This window comes from Lampetra fluviatilis, chromosome 14, assembly GCF_964198595.1.
Source record: "Lampetra fluviatilis chromosome 14, kcLamFluv1.1, whole genome shotgun sequence".
Taxonomy (NCBI): domain Eukaryota; kingdom Metazoa; phylum Chordata; class Hyperoartia; order Petromyzontiformes; family Petromyzontidae; genus Lampetra; species Lampetra fluviatilis.
Genome location: NC_136288.1, coordinates 14,651,202 through 14,673,957, shown reverse-complemented (window position 1 = coordinate 14,673,957; position 22,756 = coordinate 14,651,202). Strand labels below are relative to the sequence as shown.

The 22,756-nt window shown below is 56.1% G+C and overlaps 1 protein-coding gene across 9 annotated transcripts in view; it reads right to left on the bottom strand.

Moving 5' to 3' along the window:
- The window catches only part of LOC144935909 (receptor-type tyrosine-protein phosphatase kappa-like), a 151,094-nt gene that overhangs the window by 82,452 nt on the left and 45,886 nt on the right, over positions 1-22,756 (bottom strand). For all 9 annotated transcript variants that reach the window (XM_078862774.1, XM_078862776.1, XM_078862780.1 and 6 more), the window contains exons 4-8: positions 21,711-21,792; positions 18,001-18,116; positions 8,058-8,232; positions 4,198-4,310; positions 3,350-3,530 (exon numbers count right to left, since the gene is read on the bottom strand). In XM_078862774.1, the coding sequence (XP_078718900.1) occupies positions 3,350-3,530; positions 4,198-4,310; positions 8,058-8,232; positions 18,001-18,116; positions 21,711-21,792 (667 nt within the window). The remainder of the gene's footprint in view (positions 1-3,349; positions 3,531-4,197; positions 4,311-8,057; positions 8,233-18,000; positions 18,117-21,710; positions 21,793-22,756) is intronic.

Here is a 22,756-nt window from a genome sequence, read left to right as displayed (position 1 = left end):
GCAATTCCTGTCAGCGAGGGAGTGGGTGGCCAGCACCACGATCAGCCGCCTTTGTCTCCTCAGTGGCGATGTTTAAACACCGCACCAGGTACTAATTTTAGGCCGAGTCGATCTAGGGGAGGGCCAGGAGCGGTTCAGATAATTGTCAACGGGTCGTCGGGTTCGTAGCGCAGCGCTAAATGCAACGCACACGCCGATAAGTGCCGTGGGCACACACGCACACACGCGCAATATGCAAAACGCACATGCCACACACACTCGCAAGCCAACATTTCGCTTCCCACCCACTCGACCTCCACAGCTCCGCTCTCCCTCTCTTCCCTCTTCCCCGCGCTCACTCTCCGCGCTCACTCTCCGTGCTGTAAATTCAGAGGGGAGCAAAGCCCATCAAAAACGAATTAAACGTTGGAACTTTCCCAAACCACATCTGTACATTGTGGTCATCCGATGGGCTACCCGTGGCAGGCTCCCCATCCTCTCGCTTGGCCACGAAAGGTAAAGGCGCGGCCCTGCAAGTGCTCACTCCACCATTGGCGGAAGGGCTCCCCCCCCCCAGGGAGCTTGAGCGAACCCCTCGAGAGGGTGTTTGCTCTCTAACTCGTCCACACTGGCAAAGCCATCTTGAAGGAGGTGGGATGCCCACACTTTACCCCAACGCACGCGACCTGCCGGTCGACTGACTGGGGGTGTGAACCCATTCGTACTGCTGGGACGACAGAGGCGGCGGGTATTTAAGAAGCTAGCACCACCATTTCAAGCTGCCACGTCGGGAGATAGAACCGGTGACTTCTTGCAACTCCAGCGAGCTGACCATCACACCACAGCAGTAGCAGCAGCACCCCACCTCTGCAACCCAATCTACATTCATCCTCATCTCCCTCTTCCTGTCATTATTCTCGCTCATCACGTGGGCTGCACCGTCCTGCTCCCCTCTCCACCCGCGCCCACCCTAGGCCGTCATCTCGAGGTCCGCTCACTCCGCAAGTCCTTCACATCGCGGTTCACTTCTCCGATCCACCTCTTTGTAGACCCTGCCTCTCAATCTCCGCCCTGGCGCTTCCACGTCCATCGCTTTCATCGCCTTCCTTCGCCCCACGTGGTTCCTGCCCTCCTCTCTGTTCTCACGCCGCATGCCCCGAGACCACGTCAACCCACTTCCCTCCAGGGCCCTCCGAGACTCTGCGAGGGCCCGAGATGAGCTCCACTGCTCTCGCCCTCCTCCGTTGCGCCGGAGGCCACCGATCCACGTAGCGTCGCCATGCCACCCACCACACTGTCGGACCGTGGGATACTGCCTTCATTTCCCTTCTCTGGGATTATCCTGCACTCGTGAATTCCCAATTATTGATATCAGCGGCGGCAGCGCCTGATTTTAATTATACTCCGAAGCGAGATACGTGTTATTTTGTTGAGGAACCGATATTAAGGACTGCACGTTTAATCTTACAGCGCTCTACTAATGACCGTTGCATAGGAACCGCCAAACAAAGGCAATGAGTGGAGCCGTCTGCAGACTGTTATCGCACAACAAAGACAAAGATCACCCGTATAACCTGCATAGACTCTTTGGGCAAGTGCTATCAGCGAAAACGAGGCGGTGGAGTGCGGCCAGCAACACGCACGGCCGCCGATGTTGGCACAAAGTAGCAGGTGCTCATTTAAGGCCGAGTCGACCTAGGGGAGGCCCAGGAATGGTTTAGATGTTACTTGCCATCCTCCTCGAGGGGGGTGCTGCCACCCGAATGCGAAGCCTCATTTGTTGGTAAGGAAACGAGCAGCAGCGGTGACTCAATCTCTTATTCCGTGCGCCATCATCAGTAACAGCAGCAGCAGTGGCGGCAAGATTAATGTCATCGTCGTCATCACCATCATCACCACCACCACCACCACCACATATGTCAACATCATCATCAGCAGCACCATCAATGTCAACACCATCATCAGCAGCACCATCAATGATTATCAGCAGAATCATTGCTAATGTTCATAAATAGCCCCCTCGCTGCGAACACGACGATCAATAGCAACGTCACAAACACAGACAGAGGTATCAATGACATTGGCATCATCCTCAGCAGCAGCAGCACTCACGCGGCCTGGTGAAGTCTTTAACGTGCTGTCATTGCGTGATGCTCGCTCAACTTGATGCGTGGTGCACAATAACACGCAAAGACAAAGCTCCCCTAAATAGCTTCAACATACTGTTGGGGCAAGTGCTGTTCGTGAACACCTATGAAGGCCAACACAGCTGACACAGCTGGCCAGCACCACATGCACACATCGCGTGCACGCACCCTCACACACGCGTGAGCGAGACGCACTTAGACAATCGCACCATCTTAACCTTTAATCACAAGTAAACGATCATCCACTTTGTAATCAGTTGCCAAGGCAATCAATTGTGAAGAAGAAAGCTACGGCGAAAAGCGGCGAAGAACTCACGAGGTACCGGCCGAGGCCACGTGGTTCTCTCCCAGGTCCTGGTTCTCTCCTAGAGCCTCCGGGAGTCCCTATGGCCCCAAATGGGGGCCCCGAGGCCTTGCTCGGTTTGCTCGCTCGTGCCGCTACCGCCACTGGCCGTGCGCGCTCCATGCAAAAACACCGACGCATCACGGACGACGACGACGACCCGGGGGGGTGCGGGAGGGGGGTGCGGGAGGGGGGGGTGCGGAGGCGGGGGTGGAGACTACGCCGCCGGTTCGCAGGTGATACGGTCATCACCGCCGAGCTACAAAGAACCGCGACGCATCACGGGTGGAAGAAGAGGGGGAGGGCCCTCTCGCGACACCAGGAGAGGGGAGAGCCACAGGTAGATGCGTTGCTTCGAGGCGCTGTCGTCGTTATTGTGAGGAAACGAAGGAATGACCTGGACTCAAAAGATTTGTAATGTCCCGGGGACACTGACAGCTTCCCCAGGACATCAGCTGCCTCCTCAGCAAGGGGATAATCCTGGAAGGGATCGGTTTCATTATTTGACATTGCTCAACCAGGTGACCTGGGGCATTGGTCTGCCAGTAGGGGGCGAGATGCCTGCTCCTGTCTGTGATTCCAATTCAGGAATTTGCGATGTAATTTTGAACGTTGGCAAATGTGGACCCTGGCGTCGGCACACAACGGCCAACTCTTGCCAGTGACGTCACAGTGTCCTTGACGTCCACCGTGAAGCCGATGGGCGCCCAGCGCAGTCACGGTCGATACGCGCCGTGGGGCTAACCGCGGCGGCCACCGGAATTCGAACCATGAAGCTTTGCGACAAGCATCCAAGCAAGGTGGTTTGGGGATGGTTGGGGGTTGGTGGGGGGCAGTGGGAAGCGGGGACGGGGGGGGGGGGGCACCGCGTCGCCCTCACCTGCGCACTTGGTGCGGGCGATGAGGGGGGGCCCGGGGCGGCCGGCGCCGCCCTCTCCGGGCCGCGTGAGCCGCACGCGCACCTCGTAGTGCGTGTCGGGGTCCAGCTGCCACAGCTTGTACGTCGCCGTGTCCACCGGGTGGATCTCCGCCCACGCGCCCTGCGGCATGCGGTACTCCACCTGGGGGACACCAGGTCACGGGGTCACGGGGTCAGAGAGTGCAGTGTAGAGGGGGCAAAGCGAGGTGAAGCGGTGACCGCAGCGGCCGAGCGATGGGTGGCGCAGCTGGTGTGGTGCCGTCCAGCGTGACTCGGTGTTCATCTCTTTATAGGGTAAGAGCTAGTAGGGTTAGGGTCAGGGCTAGAGGGGTTCGGGTCAGGGCTAGAGGGGTTCGGGTCAGGGCTAGAGGGGTTAGGGTCAGGGCTAGTAGAGTTAGGGTTTGGGTCAGAGCTAGTGGGGTTAGGGTCAGGGCTAGTAGAGTTAGGGTCAGGGCTAGTGTCTTGGTGGCTAGTGCGCTTAGGGTTCGGGGTAAGCCTAAAGTGATCTCATATTGCTGCTCAGGATTAGACTGAGGGGTTGTTGCTATTAATGTTGGTGTTAATTGTTTTTTTACCCTTCTATCTGGCAACAAAACTGACACCTTTTTACAAGGAGTCATGTTTGCATAGACCGCAATACCTGCAGTGATAATACAAACAAAAGACATAACTCTGATAATGTGCACTATCCTTGAAGTTGATTGGTCCACACCCGAGACAGCTTGCCTTAAGTCGTGGTTTCAGTGTTGTTGGTGGTGGTAGTGGTGGTAGTGGTGGCAGTGTTGGCGGTGTCTCCGTGCGGTGACCACCTCCTTCACGACGATGGGGCCGTCTCCCAGGATGGAGTTGGCGTTGAGTGCAATCCACAGATATGTCGCTCCCACGCCCAGCAGCTGCGGCGGGGCCACCGGCGCCGGCGGCTCTGCGCGACACGGGAAAGGCGCGCATGAGCGTCGCTCGGCCTCACGCCACGCAGCCCAAACGCGTTCCCCGTGACAGTAAAGTTACACGCAAACCTGCTTACCCACGCACACTTACACACGCTTAGACGCACACTTATGTACAAAAACAAATATCCCCCGTTTAGCCTCAACGGACTGTTGGGGCAAGTGCTGTTAGCGAGCAGCACCTACGAAGGCCGGCACAGCGCACGAGGGGGTAGGTGGACAGCACCACGCCCCTACACACCCCTACACACGCTCTCACTCTGTGTACATTGAGCAATGACTGATAACAGGAGATCCGTTGTTGTTGTTTGCTGGCGGGGGCACCGTGCGTGCGTGCGAGTCAGGGAGCCCGCGCTGCGTACTGCGCGGGTCAATAGCAGCCGCCTAATGAACGCAAAAAACGCTTTCCAATAAATCACAGTGGCGCGGCGAGCGAGCGGCGGCTGCACGCAGAGAGCATCGCCGCACCCGGCAGAGCGCCTCGTTTCCCAAGTGCCTCCACCGCCTCCGCCTCTGTTTCCCCAGATTGTATTTTTTATTTTCATGATAATAAGAAGAACAACAACAAAGAGCAGGGCTGCTGCTGCTGCTGTGGCGTAACGGCTATCAGCGTGCGCCGCACTGGCAATCCAGGGGTCGCCGGTTCGATTTCGTCTCCCGGCACGGCGGTTCAAATAATGGTGCAGCAGGTTTCTAAAATCCGCCCCCCCATCCCCTCCCCCGTGGAGTGGACGTGGAGATGATGGCCCAGGACAGAGTGCGTGGAGAAATCAGAGTAGCAAGGCAGAGCCCGCACGCGTGGGGAACACAGCGGAGAGAACAAAGATTAACCTCGAGTTCACGGTGTTTTACAGAGGGCCTGCTGCTGCTGCTGCCGGGCTGCGATGGTCAGCGCTGGTTCAAAGGAACGGGGAACGCATCTTGAATCCCCCGTCACCCAACGCCCCTCTCCACAGAGCAGTATCCAATGGGATCGCTGCATTCAGTCAATCGGCAGATCGCGTGTGGGTAGGCAACTCCCACATGTTCTTCCGAGTCGTGTGAAAGAGAAGGCCGACAGTACCCCTTGCCCTGCTCTCCAGAGCGCCCTCGAGTGGAGGCCCTTCTGGCGGTTGGGGCATGAGCGAGAAATTGCAGGGCTGTGCCTTTACCTCTCAACGCCAAGCGTACCTAGCATGGTTGGCTATGTACGGTGTGAAATAATTTCAACATATATACATACAACAGTGATGGTAAATGCACGTGGTTCTGTGAATGTAATTTGTATAATTTTCCACGTGGTGAGATTAAGGCAATTACATTTGGCCATTATCGGCAGTGTCCTGCATTGGGATACACGGCCAATTCCTTTTTAACGCATTCCATCCACAGGAGAGATACTGCTGGATGAAGTCATCTACGAAGGGTCGATTTCATCGACACAACCGCCGGGGGGGGGGGGGGGGTGCCCACTCAGAGAGATTCCCTGCTTTGGCTGTCGCTCCGTCGTTAGTCTCGACCGAGACCCGTCGTCCACCGTCAACGCCGCCACACAATCCATTCTCTCTCTCTCTCCTGGCGCTCCGCTCCAACGCTCGCGCCGCGCTTTGCGGGTAAAAGCACCGACGCGGTGACGATAAGCCAGGAGGCCGTTAGTTGCGTTCCTGGAACCGAGCAGAATCAGGGCTTAGCAGGTGCTCATTAATCTGGCTGCCGCTGCCGCTGCCGCCGCCACAAAATCTAATTCGCTGATTTTCTATTCCGCGAAAAAATGTGTGCTCCCTTGCATTGCCGATTCGTTAACCCCTTCAAGCGACTGTTTCTCCCACGCAAACATCTTTATCATCTCTGCCGCAGGGCAGGTCCGTAGCTCAAGCTCCCCCATCCCATCCGATCCCACTAATGTGATCCCACTGATGTCGATGTGATCCCACTGATTTGATCCGGGTCGCGCCTTGCGTTGTTTGGTACAATGGGCCGACATTGCCCTCCGATCGCTACCACCAACTATCACGATCGCGCGCTGGCACGAGACAGCCGGTGGCCCCGCTGCCACGGTGATTAGAGCCAATGGGGCATCTCCGTCCCTCGCTCGCGCGCCCTCAGATGCCACAGCAGCCCTGCGACGAAGCGGGACGGGGCCGTGGGACAGGGATAAGGCTGCGGGATGGGGCAGTGGGACAGGGCCGTGGGACAGGGCCGCGGGATGGGGCTGTGGGACGAGGCTGTGGGACGGGGCCGTGGGACGGGGATCGTGGGACAGGGACGAGGCCGTGGGACAGGGATAAGGCCGCGGGATGGGGATTGTGGGACGAGGCCGTGAGACGGGGATGGTGGGACAGGACATCTGCTCCGGGGCTCTCCGCAGCGATCCCAAGCGAGTGGTTTTGTCAACTCGTGCCGCTCCACTAATGATAACGGTAATGGCCGCTGGCAGCAACTGTGGTGGCGGTGGCCACAATGCGGACCAGAGCCCCCCCCCCTCCACAACCCCCCCAAACCGCCACTACCCCCCGACTGTCAGGATCTATCCGCTGCCGGATGAAGTCCTCTCCCGAGGCCATCGCCATTCTCTCCCTCACAATCGCAGGATTGGCCGTGGTTATGGACCACGTGCCACTTTCAGGAAAACTACTCCCCACACAAGAATACGCACTCACGCACGCGCGTGTAACATAAACAACATCAACCGTCTCTGTGTCCCTGTCATCAGCGAACACGCGATGGGTGCGAGACGTGCAGTGTGGTGTGCCTGGTGTGTGATGCATGGTATGGCTCGTGTGGTGTGACCGGTCGGTATGGTGTAGTGTGCCTGGCATTGGAGCGCGATGAGTCACGTCTACAACGCTGTTTACCAGTTGCAATGTACTTGATTGTGAGAAACAAACACGCCGAGTTGAAAGGACATTCGCGAAATTGCCTCTTAATCTCATTCAAAAGTTGCGCTGAGAATACAAGGACAAGAAATATAAATATATTTTTTTGTGAACACATTTAAACGTTAGAAAGTAAACACAAAAACAGCAACAACTATTTTTTTTTACAACGGCGCAGGCATGTGGCATCTTTACTTTCCAAATGTCAGATGCCAGCCGTAATTATTTCATGAAAGCCGCCTGTAATTGGCTCCCTCCTGAAATGCCAGCGCCGAGCGGGAGCAGGAGGCTGCCGGGGGAGGATAGGGGGCGTTGGCAGATGGGCGCGACTCAACGCAGACCCCCCCCGCCCGCCCGCGTGCGCCAGCTTCCTCGTATTTACCCGGTGCCACCAGGCGCGCGGGTGTGCGCTTGGTGCGTGCCACGGGCGCCACGGTGCAGCCAGCCGCCGTCTCCCCACCGACCGCTAGACACTAATCCCTTGCATCTCTTCAGACAAATCGCACAACGAGCTGTCCACGCAAAACTACGCGAACTGCACCTACCAATCTCCACACCCACCGATCAATTTCCACCCCCAGCACTACCCGGTCCTCCTGCCGGCTCCTCTCTCCTGCCGGTCTCCTGGATACCAAAACCCGTGCATCGTCCGGTCGTACGACGTCGCTCCGCGAACGGACTTCGTCACCGGCGATCCGTCCGATGGCCCCCAAAGCCGCCACCCCCTGCCAGCTTCACGATGCAACATTCCACCGAGAGCCGATCTCTCTCGTCGCTCCATCTCCGATCATCCGCTCCGCAAGTTCCCCTCCAACCCCAACCCCCCCACCCCTGGCCCCCGCCCCCCCCCCCCCAACGGCGCCGCACCTTTGACGAAGAGTTCGGCGAAGTTGGAGACCCCGGATCCGTCGGGAGAGCGCACCACGCAGCGGTACTTGTCGGCGTCGCGCTTGCGTGCGCGGCGGATGTCGAAGGAGGCGGAGAAGCGGCGGTGGTTCACCATCTTGGTGCTCGTCATGGGAACGTCCTCGCCGTTACTGCGCTGCGGGACGGGAGTTGGGGGGGAGGCAGGGTGGGGAGCATGGGTTCAGGGGGGTGACGTGGAAGGTCGGGGTGAGACCGGTAAGGGACAGTGAGAGAAGGTGGAAGAAGGGAGGGATCGATTTATTTTATTTTAGTTTGTTTGGGGGCCAGACTAAAACGTCGAACATCATGCCAAACAAGGCGAGGTATAGCCCAAACACACAGCGAAGAGCTGTGCATGGCACAGCTACGACGCACTCACAGGGTGACACGGCGCTCGCAGGGCGACACACTCGGGTCGCCGGGTTTCGGAGCGCAGCGACGTACTAGTTGCTCTGTACGACCAGTCTGCACGTCGCACACACGCACCCTCCCACACCATCGTCTCAGGTGTGAGCGTCACGCTCCAACGTCTCAGGTCTGCGCGTTAACCCCTGCACCCGTGTTCCCCCACACACAGAGACCCCACGTAGCCATCCGCACACACCGCTGGTGATGCTCTACCCGTAAGCGCCTATTAAGGGCAGCAAGGTGTACCCAGGGGGTGGTGTGGCCAGAAACAACACCGCCTTTGTCTCCCCATTGCTTATGATTACAGACCACACTAGGCACCCAATGAAGCCGAGTCGATCTAGGATAGGCTCAGAAGCGGTTCAGATATTATTCGCCACTGATGTTGGCTGTGGAGATTAATCAAACCCAGGCGGCTGGATACGCAGCGCAGAGCACTAAGTGACTCGACTCTCCTCTGCATGGATGCCTTTAAACACACCCTCCCACGCAAACAAAGACACAGATCCCCCCTATAACCTTGACTGACTTTTGGGGCAAGTGCTGTTAACGAGCAGCACCTACGAGGCCGACACTGCGTATGAGGAGGCGGGTGGGCCAGCACCACGCCCGGCCGCCTTTGTCTTCTTTGCGACGATGTTTGTGCACCGCACCGGGTACTCATTTGAGGCTGAATCTACTAAGGGGAGGCCCAGGACTGGTTCAGATAATCGTCACTGGTGTTGGTGCTGTGAGCGGGAATCGAACTCGGGTCGCCGGGTTTGTAGCGCATCACGCTCAGCACTGCACTACCGCTCCACACACACACAACTACCACTCCACACACTCACAACTACAGCTCCACACACACACAACTACAGCTCCACACACACACAACTACCACTCCACACACACACACAACTACCGCTCCACACACACACAACTACAGCTCCACACACACACAACTACCCCTCCACACACACACAACTACAGCTCCACACACACACAACTACCACTCCACACACACACAACTACCACTCCACACACTCACAACTACAGCTCCACACACACACAACTACCCCTCCACACACACACAACTACCACTCCACACACACACAACTACAGCTCCACACACACACAACTACCCCTCCACACACTCACAACTACAGCTCCACACACACACAACTACCACTCCACACACACACACAACTACCCCTCCCACACACACACAACTACAGCTCCACACACACACAACTACCACTCCACACACACACACTCACAACTACCACTCCACACACATACAACTACCGCTCCACACACACACACAACTACACTCCACACACACACACAACTACCACTCCACACACACACACTCACACTACCCCTCCACACACCCACAACTACCACCCCACACACACACACTCACAACTACCACTCCACACACTCACAACTACCACTCCACACACACACAACTACCACTCCACACACACACAACACCCCACCACCACACACACTACCCCCACCACACACACACAACTACCCCTCCACACACACACAACTACCCCTCCACACACACACAACTACCCCTCCACACACACACAACTACCGCTCCACACACACACAACTACCACTCCACACACACACAACTACCCCTCCACACACACACAACTACCCCTCCACACACACACAACTACCCCTCCACACACACACAACTACCGCTCCACACACACACAACTACCACTCCACACACACACAACTACCGCTCCACACACATACAACTACCCCTCCACACACACACAACTACCACTCCACACACACACAACTACCCCTCCACACACACACAACTACCCCTCCACACACACACAACTACCCCTCCACACACACACAACTACCCCTCCACACACACACAACTACCCCTCCACACACACACAACTACCACTCCACACACACACAACTACCGCTCCACACACACACAACTACCCCTCCACACACACACAACTACAGCTCCACACACACACAACTACCCCTCCACACACACACAACTACCACTCCACACACACACAACTACCGCTCCACACACACACAACTACCCCTCCACACACACACAACTACCCCTCCACACACATACAACTACCCCTCCACACACACACAACTACCCCTCCACACACACACACAACTACCACTCCACACACATACAACTACCCCTCCACACACACACAACTACCCCTCCACACACTCACAACTACCCCTCCACACACACACAACTACCCCTCCACACACACACACAACTACCACTCCACACACACACAACTACCCCTCCACACACTCACAACTACCCCTCCACACACACACAACTACCCCTCCACACACACACAACTACCGCTCCACACACACACAACTACCACTCCACACACACACAACTACCCCTCCACACACACACAACTACCCCTCCACACACACACAACTACCGCTCCACACACACACAACTACCACTCCACACACACACAACTACCCCTCCACACACACACAACTACCACTCCACACACACACAACTACCCCTCCACACACATACAACTACCCCTCCACACACACACAACTACCCCTCCACACACACACAACTACCACTCCACACACACACAACTACCCCTCCACACACACACAACTACCCCTCCACACACTCACAACTACCACTCCACACACACACAACTACCCCTCCACACACACACACAACTACCCCTCCACACACACACAACTACCCCTCCACACACACACAACTACCCCTCCACACACACACACACACAACTACCGCTCCACACACACACAACTACCTCTCCACACACACACAACTACCACTCCACACACACACAACTACCGCTCCACACACACACAACTACCCCTCCACACACACACAACTACCACTCCACACACACACAACTACCGCTCCACACACACACAACTACCCCTCCACACACACACACAACTACCCCTCCACACACATACAACTACCCCTCCACACACACACAACTACCCCTCCACACACACACACAACTACCACTCCACACACATACAACTACCCCTCCACACACACACAACTACCCCTCCACACACTCACAACTACCCCTCCACACACACACAACTACCCCTCCACACACACACACAACTACCACTCCACACACACACACAACTACCACTCCACACACACACAACTACCCCTCCACACACTCACAACTACCCCTCCACACACACACAACTACCCCTCCACACACACACAACTACCCCTCCACACACACACAACTACCGCTCCACACACACACAACTACCACTCCACACACACACAACTACCCCTCCACACACACACAACTACCGCTCCACACACACACAACTACCGCTCCACACACACACAACTACCCCTCCACACACACACAACTACCACTCCACACACACACAACTACCCCTCCACACACACACAACTACCGCTCCACACACACACAACTACCCCTCCACACACACAACTACCGCTCCACACACACACAACTACCCCTCCACACACATACAACTACCACTCCACACACACACACACAACTACCCCTCCACACACACACAACTACCCCTCCACACACACACACAACTACCACTCCACACACACACAACTACCCCTCCACACACACACAACTACCACTCCACACACACACAACTACCCCTCCACACACATACAACTACCACTCCACACACACACACACAACTACCGCTCCACACACACACAACTACCCCTCCACACACACACACAACTACCACTCCACACACTCACAAAGGCCGCGATCCGCCGAACAGTCTCAACAGACTTTCGGGGTAAGTGGTGTTAGCGAGCACCAGTGAAGGCCACACACACCCACGTGAGTCTTACGAGCACGTGGCAGCCCATCGTGACAAGCGGCTTATCTCGCACCATCGTCGATGTGTTAATGGCGAGTTTGTGGGTCTCTACGCGAGTTTGTGGGTCTCGATGGGAGTCTGTGGGTCTCTATGGGAATCTGTGGGTCTCTATGGGGTCTCTATTGGAGTCTTGATGTGGAAGGCCACTACCCAACTGGTGGGGACGTGGCGCCATGTGTCGGATGGTGCTGAAGAGCGGTGTCGGAGTGTGATGTCGGAGTGTGATGTCGGAGTTTGATGCTGAAGAGCGATGGCAGAGCGCGGTGTCGTGGGCAGAGTGGGTGCTGGCGATGGAGAAGAGGCGGCTCGCCGGGGGCTGCCGTGTCCGTCCTTGCTCACGGCGGCACGGACACTGCGTCTCCTGCAGGGGAAGCTTCTTAAAGCGCTCTCAGCGTCACTTTGAATCTTTAATCTTCAATGCCCGTTTTTATGTCGAGGGAGCTGTGGGGACGGTCCTGTGAACGTGCTCCAGTGCACCCGGTTTCATTTTGATTAAAAAAAAATATGCCGGGGAGAAGGAAACATTCCAAGTGATGTAGACAGGGAGGAGGGGGTCAAGGGCTGGAGGGGTGGAGGGGGGCTGTGCATGCCCCCCCCCTCGCCCAGACCGGGGCAAATGGTGGGGCCTCAGAACATGAATAACTCATCACAGCGGCCAGACGAGACCAGGTCCGATGCAAGTGCCACCGTCGCTGCCCTACGCATTACCAAGCTGGGCCTTGTGCGTGCTTGTGGTGGTGGTGATGGTGTTGGTGATGGTGGTGGTGGCAGCGGTGGCAACGTGCATGGTCGTTGTGATGGTGGTGGTGGTGGTGATGATGATGTTGACGAAAGAGGTGGATATCGGTGGTGGTTGTCGTGATGGGAATAGGTTTGGTGCCGGTGCTGCTGGTGCTCACTCCTCCAGCGGACGCAGAATCACCCAGCGGATGAGGAGTCACCCAGCGGACTTTCCCAAACGCGGCCACAAAAGTGGGCCACAAACTAAAATTGAGGGTGCCAACGCAGACCCCTGGGCAGGTGCCCGCAGAGCACCATGCCCACTGCCCACCGCCCGCCAAGATTGCACCCACAAAACCCACAGGGCAATCGGCTCTTATCATGTAGCCACACGGCCAGGCTGCCTTCTGGCCTTGGGACAAGATTAGGAATCCTGGTTAATGAAAGAGAATAATGTAAACTCGGCCAGGCGAGAGCACAGGCGATGAAATAAAACAATGTGAATGTGCATGACTATTGCGTGCAAATCCAATCGACCCATAGAATCGGTGGGCACAGCTGTTTTGTAGAGAGAGGCAGTCTGGCATCGGTCTCTGTGTAAGTCTATGGGTCTCTGTGAGTATGAAAATTCCAATAGAATGTGGATTTATAAAGTGATGTTTAAATGCGATTGCGTCTAACAGATGTTTTACAGAAGCAGGGAGCAGACAGCAAGCGTGTCTGGGGGGGGGGGCAGGAGGGAATTCCAGAGGAGAATGAATGACCTCCCAGCAGCGATCTTCCATTCAACCGAAAGAGCGTGATATCGTAAAATGTCACTCGCGAGCAGCGGACTTTCCAACTTCGTCTGAGAGCATTATCTCTCTCTCTCACAGCAGGGAGTGGGGGGTTACGTGGTCTCGTGTAATTTGGCCAAATGGCTTTAAGGGTTTTTGACACCCTCCTCGCCAGAGCTACTGCTCGCTGAACTCCGCCATCCCGCCCCGAGCGGCGTGGAGGAGTGAGCCCTGCACGGCCCCTGGTGCATGGCACCCCGTGCACAACCACGCGCTGGCGAGCGCGTGGTTGTGCACGGCACCCCGTGCACGGCACCCCGTGCACGGCACCCCGTGCACAACCACGCGCTGGCGAGCGCGTGGTTGTGCACGGGGTGCCGTGCACCGTGGGCGCTCTGACGCTCGCCAGCGCGTGGTTGTGCACGGGGTGCCGTGCACCACCACGCGCTGGCGAGCGTCAGAGCGCCCGCGGTGCGCAACGCACAACTCTCCTTCCTCCTTCGCTCCACGGCGCAGCTGCAAAGTGGCGTTGCGGCGGCAATAACACACCGTGGCCAACGCACGCGACGCCGTGGAGCGCTTCCATCGACCGCGATCGACGCTCTCCAACTCTACTCCCAGCGTCTGACTCCAGGCCCCACTCGCATCTTCAGTCCACGTCGGAAATGGAACTCTGACGTGGGGCGGATTACGAGCGCGCTCGGAAAAACGCCGCGATTGACGGCCGCGCCATTGCGCACCGGGATCGAGTGGGCGAGCGTGTGAGCGAGCGTGTGAGAGAGAGGAAGTGGGTGAGTGTACGAGCGAGCGGGTGGGCGAGCAAGCGAGCGAGCGAGAGAAAGAGAACAGTTGTGCGGAGAGGGATTTCGTGTTGTATGATGTGGAGGAGCGTGACGCAGGGACGCAGACTCGGGCGGCGGTTAACACTTTCGTTTCCCAAACGAAAGTGGCCGAGGTTTTTGAGTTTAACCTCGACTTCACACGGAGAGCGCAATCAAAGCCGCATTCACTCTCATGGCACAAAAACACTCGTGCTGAAGAGACACACACACGATTCGCAGTAACACACACACACGAGTCGTGGTAACACACACACACATGAATTGCAGTAACACACATAACGGTGTTGTACTGCTCCAGTACGACGCTTTTAGAATCCCCTTAAACACAAACACAAAGGGTCAACTGTTTACCCTACCATAATTAGACTGCCTTCTCGCGCAGCAAGGTGGCACTCGTCATCATCATCATCCTCGTCATCATGATGTTCGTTCATAATGCCACTCAATCACGACGAGTGCTGGCGTGGCCACAGGGCACACGCGGCAGGTCCCACGTGCCTCGACTCGGCAGCACTGACAGTCCGCGACAGGACACGGCGGTGCGCTGGGCAGTCCCCACTCCTGGCCATCCCCTCGGCGCCCCTTCACCAGTTTCCTTTTGTTTGTTTTTCGTAATTTGGGAAGGGGGGGGGGTGTAGATTATTGATTGCGAGTGGCATTCAAAATAAACTTGTGAGGCGCAAGTGTCCTTTAAGTGGGTCGATCACGCAATTAGCAATTAGTGGCTTTGAGTGGGGCCCGGCGTCTCTGTCGATCGCATCTCCCTTTCCGGGAATTCCGCCTTTCATCCACGGCCATTAATTGGCAGGTGCCGCTCGACCTCGCTCGCTCCTCGCTTCCCGCTTCTCGACGCCGCCGTCTGGACGCGTTCGCTTTCCTCGCCCGGGAGACGGGTGATCGGCGCTGTGTGGCCATCTCGCGCGAGATCTAATTGCCGTGCGTGGGATTCTCTCGGGAAACAATCAAGGGACGTTAGCTGGGCTTGGGACACGCATGCCATCGGCGGTTACGGTTACAAATGATTATCGTCAGCTACGATCAATCCACTGTCGGATGAAGGGCCTCACCCAAGCGGCCACCGCCAATTAAAATTACAGCAGCAGCATTTGCACCTGAAGTTACAGCGTCGACTCCATTGTCACTGCAGCGCGTGACGACTTGCACAGTCAGAGGCAGGGCTGTGACAGAGCCAGGCCTGGCTTGGGCCGGGATTCGCCACGGCGAGGAGGGACGACGCCCCGTGGTCGAGACTAAACGCGGAGCGGCAGCCGAGAGATGGAGACACGAAATCGGCTGAAGGTGCTGGCCGGATCGTTGCTGTGCGGAACCGCGATTGAAGGCGACACCGTTGGGAGGCCTTCGTCCAGCAGCGGAATGATCGTGGCTGATGACGACGATGAGACCCTGTGATCGGTGTGAGATGATGCGGCGCACATTCTTTCTGCCAGAGCTGCCGCGGACTTATGATGCTGCTGCTGCTGCTGATAATCAAGACGCTGATAATACCACTGCACTACTGACGACAATAACACTATGAGAATGGCAATGCTGATTATTAAATTGATGACAGTGATATAATACCACTGCTAATGATGCTGATGACGGCACTCGTGATGGTGATGATGATGATGACACTGCTGCCACTGACGATGACGACGCTGTTCTCGTCTCGAACTCGATCGAGCTCTCCGCGTCTCCCGCACTTCTCCCGCACGTCTCCGTGGCGGCGGCGCCGTCCGCGTAATCTCATTTTCGCCGCTCGCCGGGAGACACGGCCTCCGCCGGCATTAGATTATCTCTCTCTCCGCCCGACGGGGAGGGCCCGAGGAAATCAATCACAACAAACTCCAAACCCAATTAAGGAAATCAAGGCGGCGTTACGCAGGATCGCGCCGCGAGTTTACGCCGCGGCGGTCTGCCCGGGCGGCTTCGCTCGAAGCGGCCCTGAAGGGGGATGAGAAAGAGGGGAGTCATCGCAGCGAAGCCGCTTCAGACAGCCGCCTCGGGAAATAACAAAGCAGGGAAAACCACGCACATTCGACGGGAATTCAGTTTGGAGGCAAATGTAGTGAGCTCCCTCCCCCACACCCCCCCGGTTTGGGTTGTGCTCGCGTCGTTGGGCGTGATGTCTGACGTTTCACTCCACATTCTGGGAGCTTCTACAGGAACTCAACTGAGCTTCTGTTCGGTGTTCAGTTCGTGAAGAAGCCCCCTTCCGGCAGGCAGAGAAAAACGTTGGACATCTCACCGAACAGCAACACGCGGCAGAGAGCCGCACAATACAATAGGGTACAATACAATAGGGTACAATACAATAGGGTACAATACAATACGGTACAATACAATAGGGTACAATACAATAGGGTACAATACAATACGGTACAATACAATAGGGTACAATACAATAGGGTACAATACAATAGGGCACAATACAATAGGGTACAATACAATACGGTACAATACAATAGGGTACAATACAATAGGGTACAATACAATACGGTACAATACAATAGGGTACAATACAATAGGGTACAATACAATAGGGCACAATACAATAGGGCACAATACAATACGGTACAATACAATATGGTACAATACAATTTAACCGCCGCTTCTGCGCGGACGATCCGGGGTGCCAATGAAATGAGCTCGCGAACGAAGCGAGCGCCTGCGTGCTCGCACTGCAGTCTGACTCCGGGCCGCTCCTCACTCGTCGCGGGTCCACGGCCCGGCGCCCATGGGAACGCGGACGCGGTGCATGGAGGGGATTATAAAACAAAAGGAGATCGCGTGAATCCCGAGCACGCTGCTACGGTCAGGCAAATCTTCGCCAAGGCGCGATTCGTGGTTTAATTTCATCTGGCACCCCCTCTCCCCTCATCAGCCTTTACCCTAAACAAGCACGATTTGACTGTTTATACAAAGTCGTAAAAGTTCCGTGTAGCGTGGCACAGTGACGGGGTAGTTGAGAGGTGGTATAGAGAAACATTCAAAATAACGTTTGTATATAAGTATATGTATTAAAGAAACTAAATTAAATTAAATGATGGAAACAAAAACGCCCCCACAGCCCAGGGGAAGTGGTGCACTCAAGAACGTGAATCCTCCACACCTGCACCCAGCGCAGCTCCCACGTGCCCCACCGCACCTCCCACGCGCCACCTGAGAACGAGTCCCGAGGCAGGGGGCGGCTTTTCCGTGCGAGCGAGCCAACGGCGACGAGAGGGAGGGGAGTGGAGCTCTCACCTGCAGCGCGAGGCGTGTGGGGCCCGAGTTCCGGCCCGTCGCGATGCACTGGAACGTCGCGTTCTGCCCCGCATTCACCTCCACGTTCCCCAACCGCAGGAAGTGGGGGGCCTTGTCTGTATGTGCGAGAGTAGGGGGGGGGGAGGCAAGAGTTAGGGATTTGTGATCATCATCAGATGAGGGCCTCCCTCAAGCCGTCGCCATGGTTCAAGGTCCTGCGTTGTAACGATCCACCTGGCAACTCAGTCGCTCCGTCTCTGCGGTGGCGTCCTCAAGGATGCTTTCTTTAGTCTCGACCACCGGCCACCAACCGTTCAAGTCGAGCCCGTGTCCTGCCCCAGCCTTCCGTAACGGTCAACATGACGTCTCCATCTTGCCCACCCACCCTCTCTCCGATCCGCGTCTTCCTTTGTTTTGTCTTGCCACGTAGGGCCAACGTGCTCATCCCCGCCCGCGTCTTTACGCACACTTTTCGATTTTTGGTTTCGTTTTCTTCGTGAACACAGCAGGGTGTGGGCAGCCGCAAGGTTTTGGCACATTCGCTATAAAAAAAACCGGCGGGCGGGCAGGCAGCAATGATTCTAGTCACGGTGCCGAGCCATTTGCTTTTAAAGCGCGATCCGCGTGAATTTATTTTTGTTTTATTGCTGCGCCCACACCCGGGGAGTCCTGACTCGGGGAACAAAGCGAAATGGCTTCCGTGCCGCCCTCCATCACCTCCCTTTGAGAGACGCACGGATTTTCTGACAAAAATTGAAGTTTTTTTTTTACCACGGCGTAAATCACCGGCGTGGAGCCTGCAATATCTGTCCATCACGCCGCCCCGGGGGTCAGGGTAGAGCGGCGATGCCGATTTAACGGGAGAAGGCAGAAGTCTCGGGGCCTTCTCACGGCCTTCTCTGTCCTATGGCAAGGCCATCGCCCGGCCTTCTCTGTCCTATGGCAAGGCCTTCACCCGGCCTTCTGTGTCCTATGGAAGAGCCATCATCGTTGTCATCAGGGTCATTATAATAACCATAATTTTTATTATTGTCACATCATCGCTGTAATCATCAACGTTATTGTAATCTGCATAATGATTATAATAATTATTCTCATTGTGGGAATTCCTCACCCAACGTTACCTTGGCACCTCTTGCCACCACCATCACCACCACCACACAGCAACACAACCACCACCACTACCACGCAGCAACACAACCACCACCACTACCACGCAGCGGCACAATCACCACCACTACCACGCAGCGGCACAATCACCACCACTACCACGCAGCAACACAACCACCACCACTACCACGCAGCAACACAACCACCACCACTACCACGCAGCGGCACAATCACCACCACTACCACGCAGCGGCACAATCACCACCACTACCACACAGCAACACAACCACCACCACTACCACGCAGCGGCACAATCACCACCACCACCCCCACCGGTCAGCGGCCACAACCTCCACACAACGTTGGAGAGGAACACGGCTTGCGTCTCGGCGTTGGAGAGGAACACGGCTTGCGTCTCAGCGAGGCGCTGGCTCGGACCGCTGGCGAAGGTCCACGCAATTTGAATTAATTACACGAAATGAAACCAGCTGTCCGAGCTAGCGAGAGGGGCAGAGAGAGCGAGCGAGAGGGATGGGAAGGAACCAAAAGGGGGAACAAGAAATATAAGTTATGACATTCACTGGGTGATTGTGTCATGGAATCGTGTTCTTGGAAAATCCCAGTTCCAAGATCGCAGTTTGTGGCTGCGAGTGAAGACCGGTGCAAACATGCACACAGACAAAGGTTCCCTGTGTAGCCCACACATGCTTTTGGGGCAAGTGCTGCTAGCGAGCGCCTAGTAATGTACACAGAGGGACGCGCACTATACGGAGAGATTACACACACACACACTACACCCATACACACACACTTTACACACAGATACAGACACACACACACTACAAACACATACACACAATACAGAAAAAAAGCACTAGGCACACAGACACACACAACACACAGATACAGACACACACGACACACAGATACAGACACACACACTACACACAGACACACACACACTACAAACACATACACACAATACACAAAGAAACGCACTACCCACACAGACACACACTTTACACACAGATATAGACACACACACTATGCACACAGACACACACTACACACAGATACAGACACACATACTACACACAGATACGGACACACACTACACACACTACACACACACACTACGCACACAGGCACACACTTTACACACAGAGAAACAAAGATCCGCTCGTAGCCCTTAACAAACTGTTGAGGCAACTGCTGTTCATGAGCACCGATGAAGGCCGGCATGGCACAGGAGGGGGTGGGTGGCCAGGACCACGCCTGGCCGCCTTTGTCTCCATAGCCACACACGACACACACATACACACAGAGACACACACTACACACACATACACACATAGACGCACTGCACACAGAGACACACACTACACACACATACACACAGAGACGCACTGCACACAGAGACACACACTACACACACATACACACAGAGACGCACTGCACACAGAGACACACACTACACACACATACACACAGAGACGCACTGCACACAGAGACACACACTACACACACATACACACAGAGACGCACTGCACACAGAGACACACACTACACACACATACACACAGAGACGCACTGCACACAGAGACACACACTACACACACATACACACAGAGACGCACTGCACACAGAGACACGACGTCGCAGCTGAGCAAGGGGTGGGGGGTGGTGGAAGAGCGGCTCCCCGCACCGCGTCACCGTCGTAGTCACCGTGGCAGCGCTGCACACGAGCGAGCGAGCGAGCGTCGGTGAGGAGCGCCGCCGCCGCCGTCATGGGTGGGCGATGCTCCATTAATTTGTGCGCGCATCGAGTTTGTTTTTATGGGGGGGGGGGGGTGTTTATTGGTGGGGGCCATCGTTAAATATTTCTCGGCTAAATCCCGCGTCACTTTCTCCCGCTCGTTAGCGCCGAGTGCCGATGGAGAAGCGAGCGTGACAGACGGAGCTGGTTCTGCGCTCGCTCAGAGCCGAGCGAGCGCGGAGCGAGCGCTCAATCCGAACGCCGCTGCCGCCGACGCAGCAGCTGACGCCTCGCGCAATTATCTCCTAAGTGCGAAACGTTTTTGCGAGTGGCGAAAAATCGGAGATAATTTTGAATTCACGGATAGACGAGCCCAGGTGTCGTCAAAACTGCGGGCGCGTTTGCGTGCGTGCATGAGCATTCAGAATCGATGCGTACAGGTGGACACACACACACACAACAACAACCGCCATTCGCCACTAAGTGGCGGTGACATCACCACGACGCTTGTGCCAGGCTATGTGCACATTGAGGCCACACACACACAAAGACACACACACACGCAGACATACACGTAGACACACACATGCAGACACACGCAGACACACGCGCAGATGCAAACACAGATCAACTGTACACTCACCCACACCATCAGCTCTAGTCTCACCTATGGCTCTCCGACTCGATGGGAATGGAGAGAGAGGGGCAGTCAGTTGCAGGCAAATGGGGAAAAGGAAGGGACTTGAGCCTGGACTTGAATAGGGGGCAGGGAGTCGGCCGCACGGATGGCTGAGGGAAGGGGCATCCAGACAGTGGGAGCAGCAGAGGAGGAGTGGAGACTCACTGCAGGGGTAGCTGAGCACCTGCACGTCGTCCACGGCAACGAAGCCGGCGCCACTGCTCCCCGCCACCGCCTCAAACACCACCTGCAACGAGACGGAGGTCAAGGGCGGAGGTCACGGGCGGAGGTCACGGGCGGAGGTCACGGGCGGAGGTCACGGGCGGAGGTCATGGGAGGTCACGAGTGGGGTCATGGGAGGTCACAATTGGGGGTCACGGGAGGCTACGCTCCACCGCGTAAGGGAACGTCTCGTAGCGTGGAGCCCCTATCGGCAGCTGTCCCTGTGCAGCCACCAGGTGACCGGCGCCTGGCTCGGCGATGGGCACTGGTCTGCCAGTGGCCGAGGGGAAACTCGCAAAACCCGGAGAGAACCCATAGCGAATAGGGCGAGAACACGTGAACTCCGCACAGAAAGGCGTCCCCGGATGGGAAATCGAACCCAGGGACTTCCGCTGCAAGGCGCGGGAGCCACCACACGCATCTCTCTGGGTCTATTTCACCACTGGGTTAAATAACGGATGCAACAAACACGACTACTCACTCCACTCACTGTCCTGTTGGAAATCTGAAGACTTTGGCTTCAAAGCCTTGGTTATGCTGAAGATTATTCAGAGTATTCCCACGTGTGTGTGCGTGTGCGCACATGTGTGTGTGTGTGCATATGGGGAGCGGTCGTGTAGCGTTAGCATGCTGCGCTACGAAGCCGGTTACCCGAATTTAATTCCCGTTCAGGGCCAACACCGGTGACGATAATGAGCCTCCCCCAACTCGGATTCAGCCTCAAATGAGTACCTGCTGTATTGTGCACCGCTGTGTTGTGCACCGCTGTGTTGTGCACCATTAGCACTGGGGAGACAAAGACGGCCGGTCATGGCATTGACCACTCACCTACCGGTCTTCATAGGTGCTCGCTGACAGCACTTGCCCCAAGAGTCCGTCAAGGCTATACGGGGGATATTTGTCTTTGCGCGCACGTGCGTGCGTTCGTGTGTGCTTAACGAGGTTGCCGCTCATTCATAATTAACGCGTTACTTTTAATTTCAGCCGAG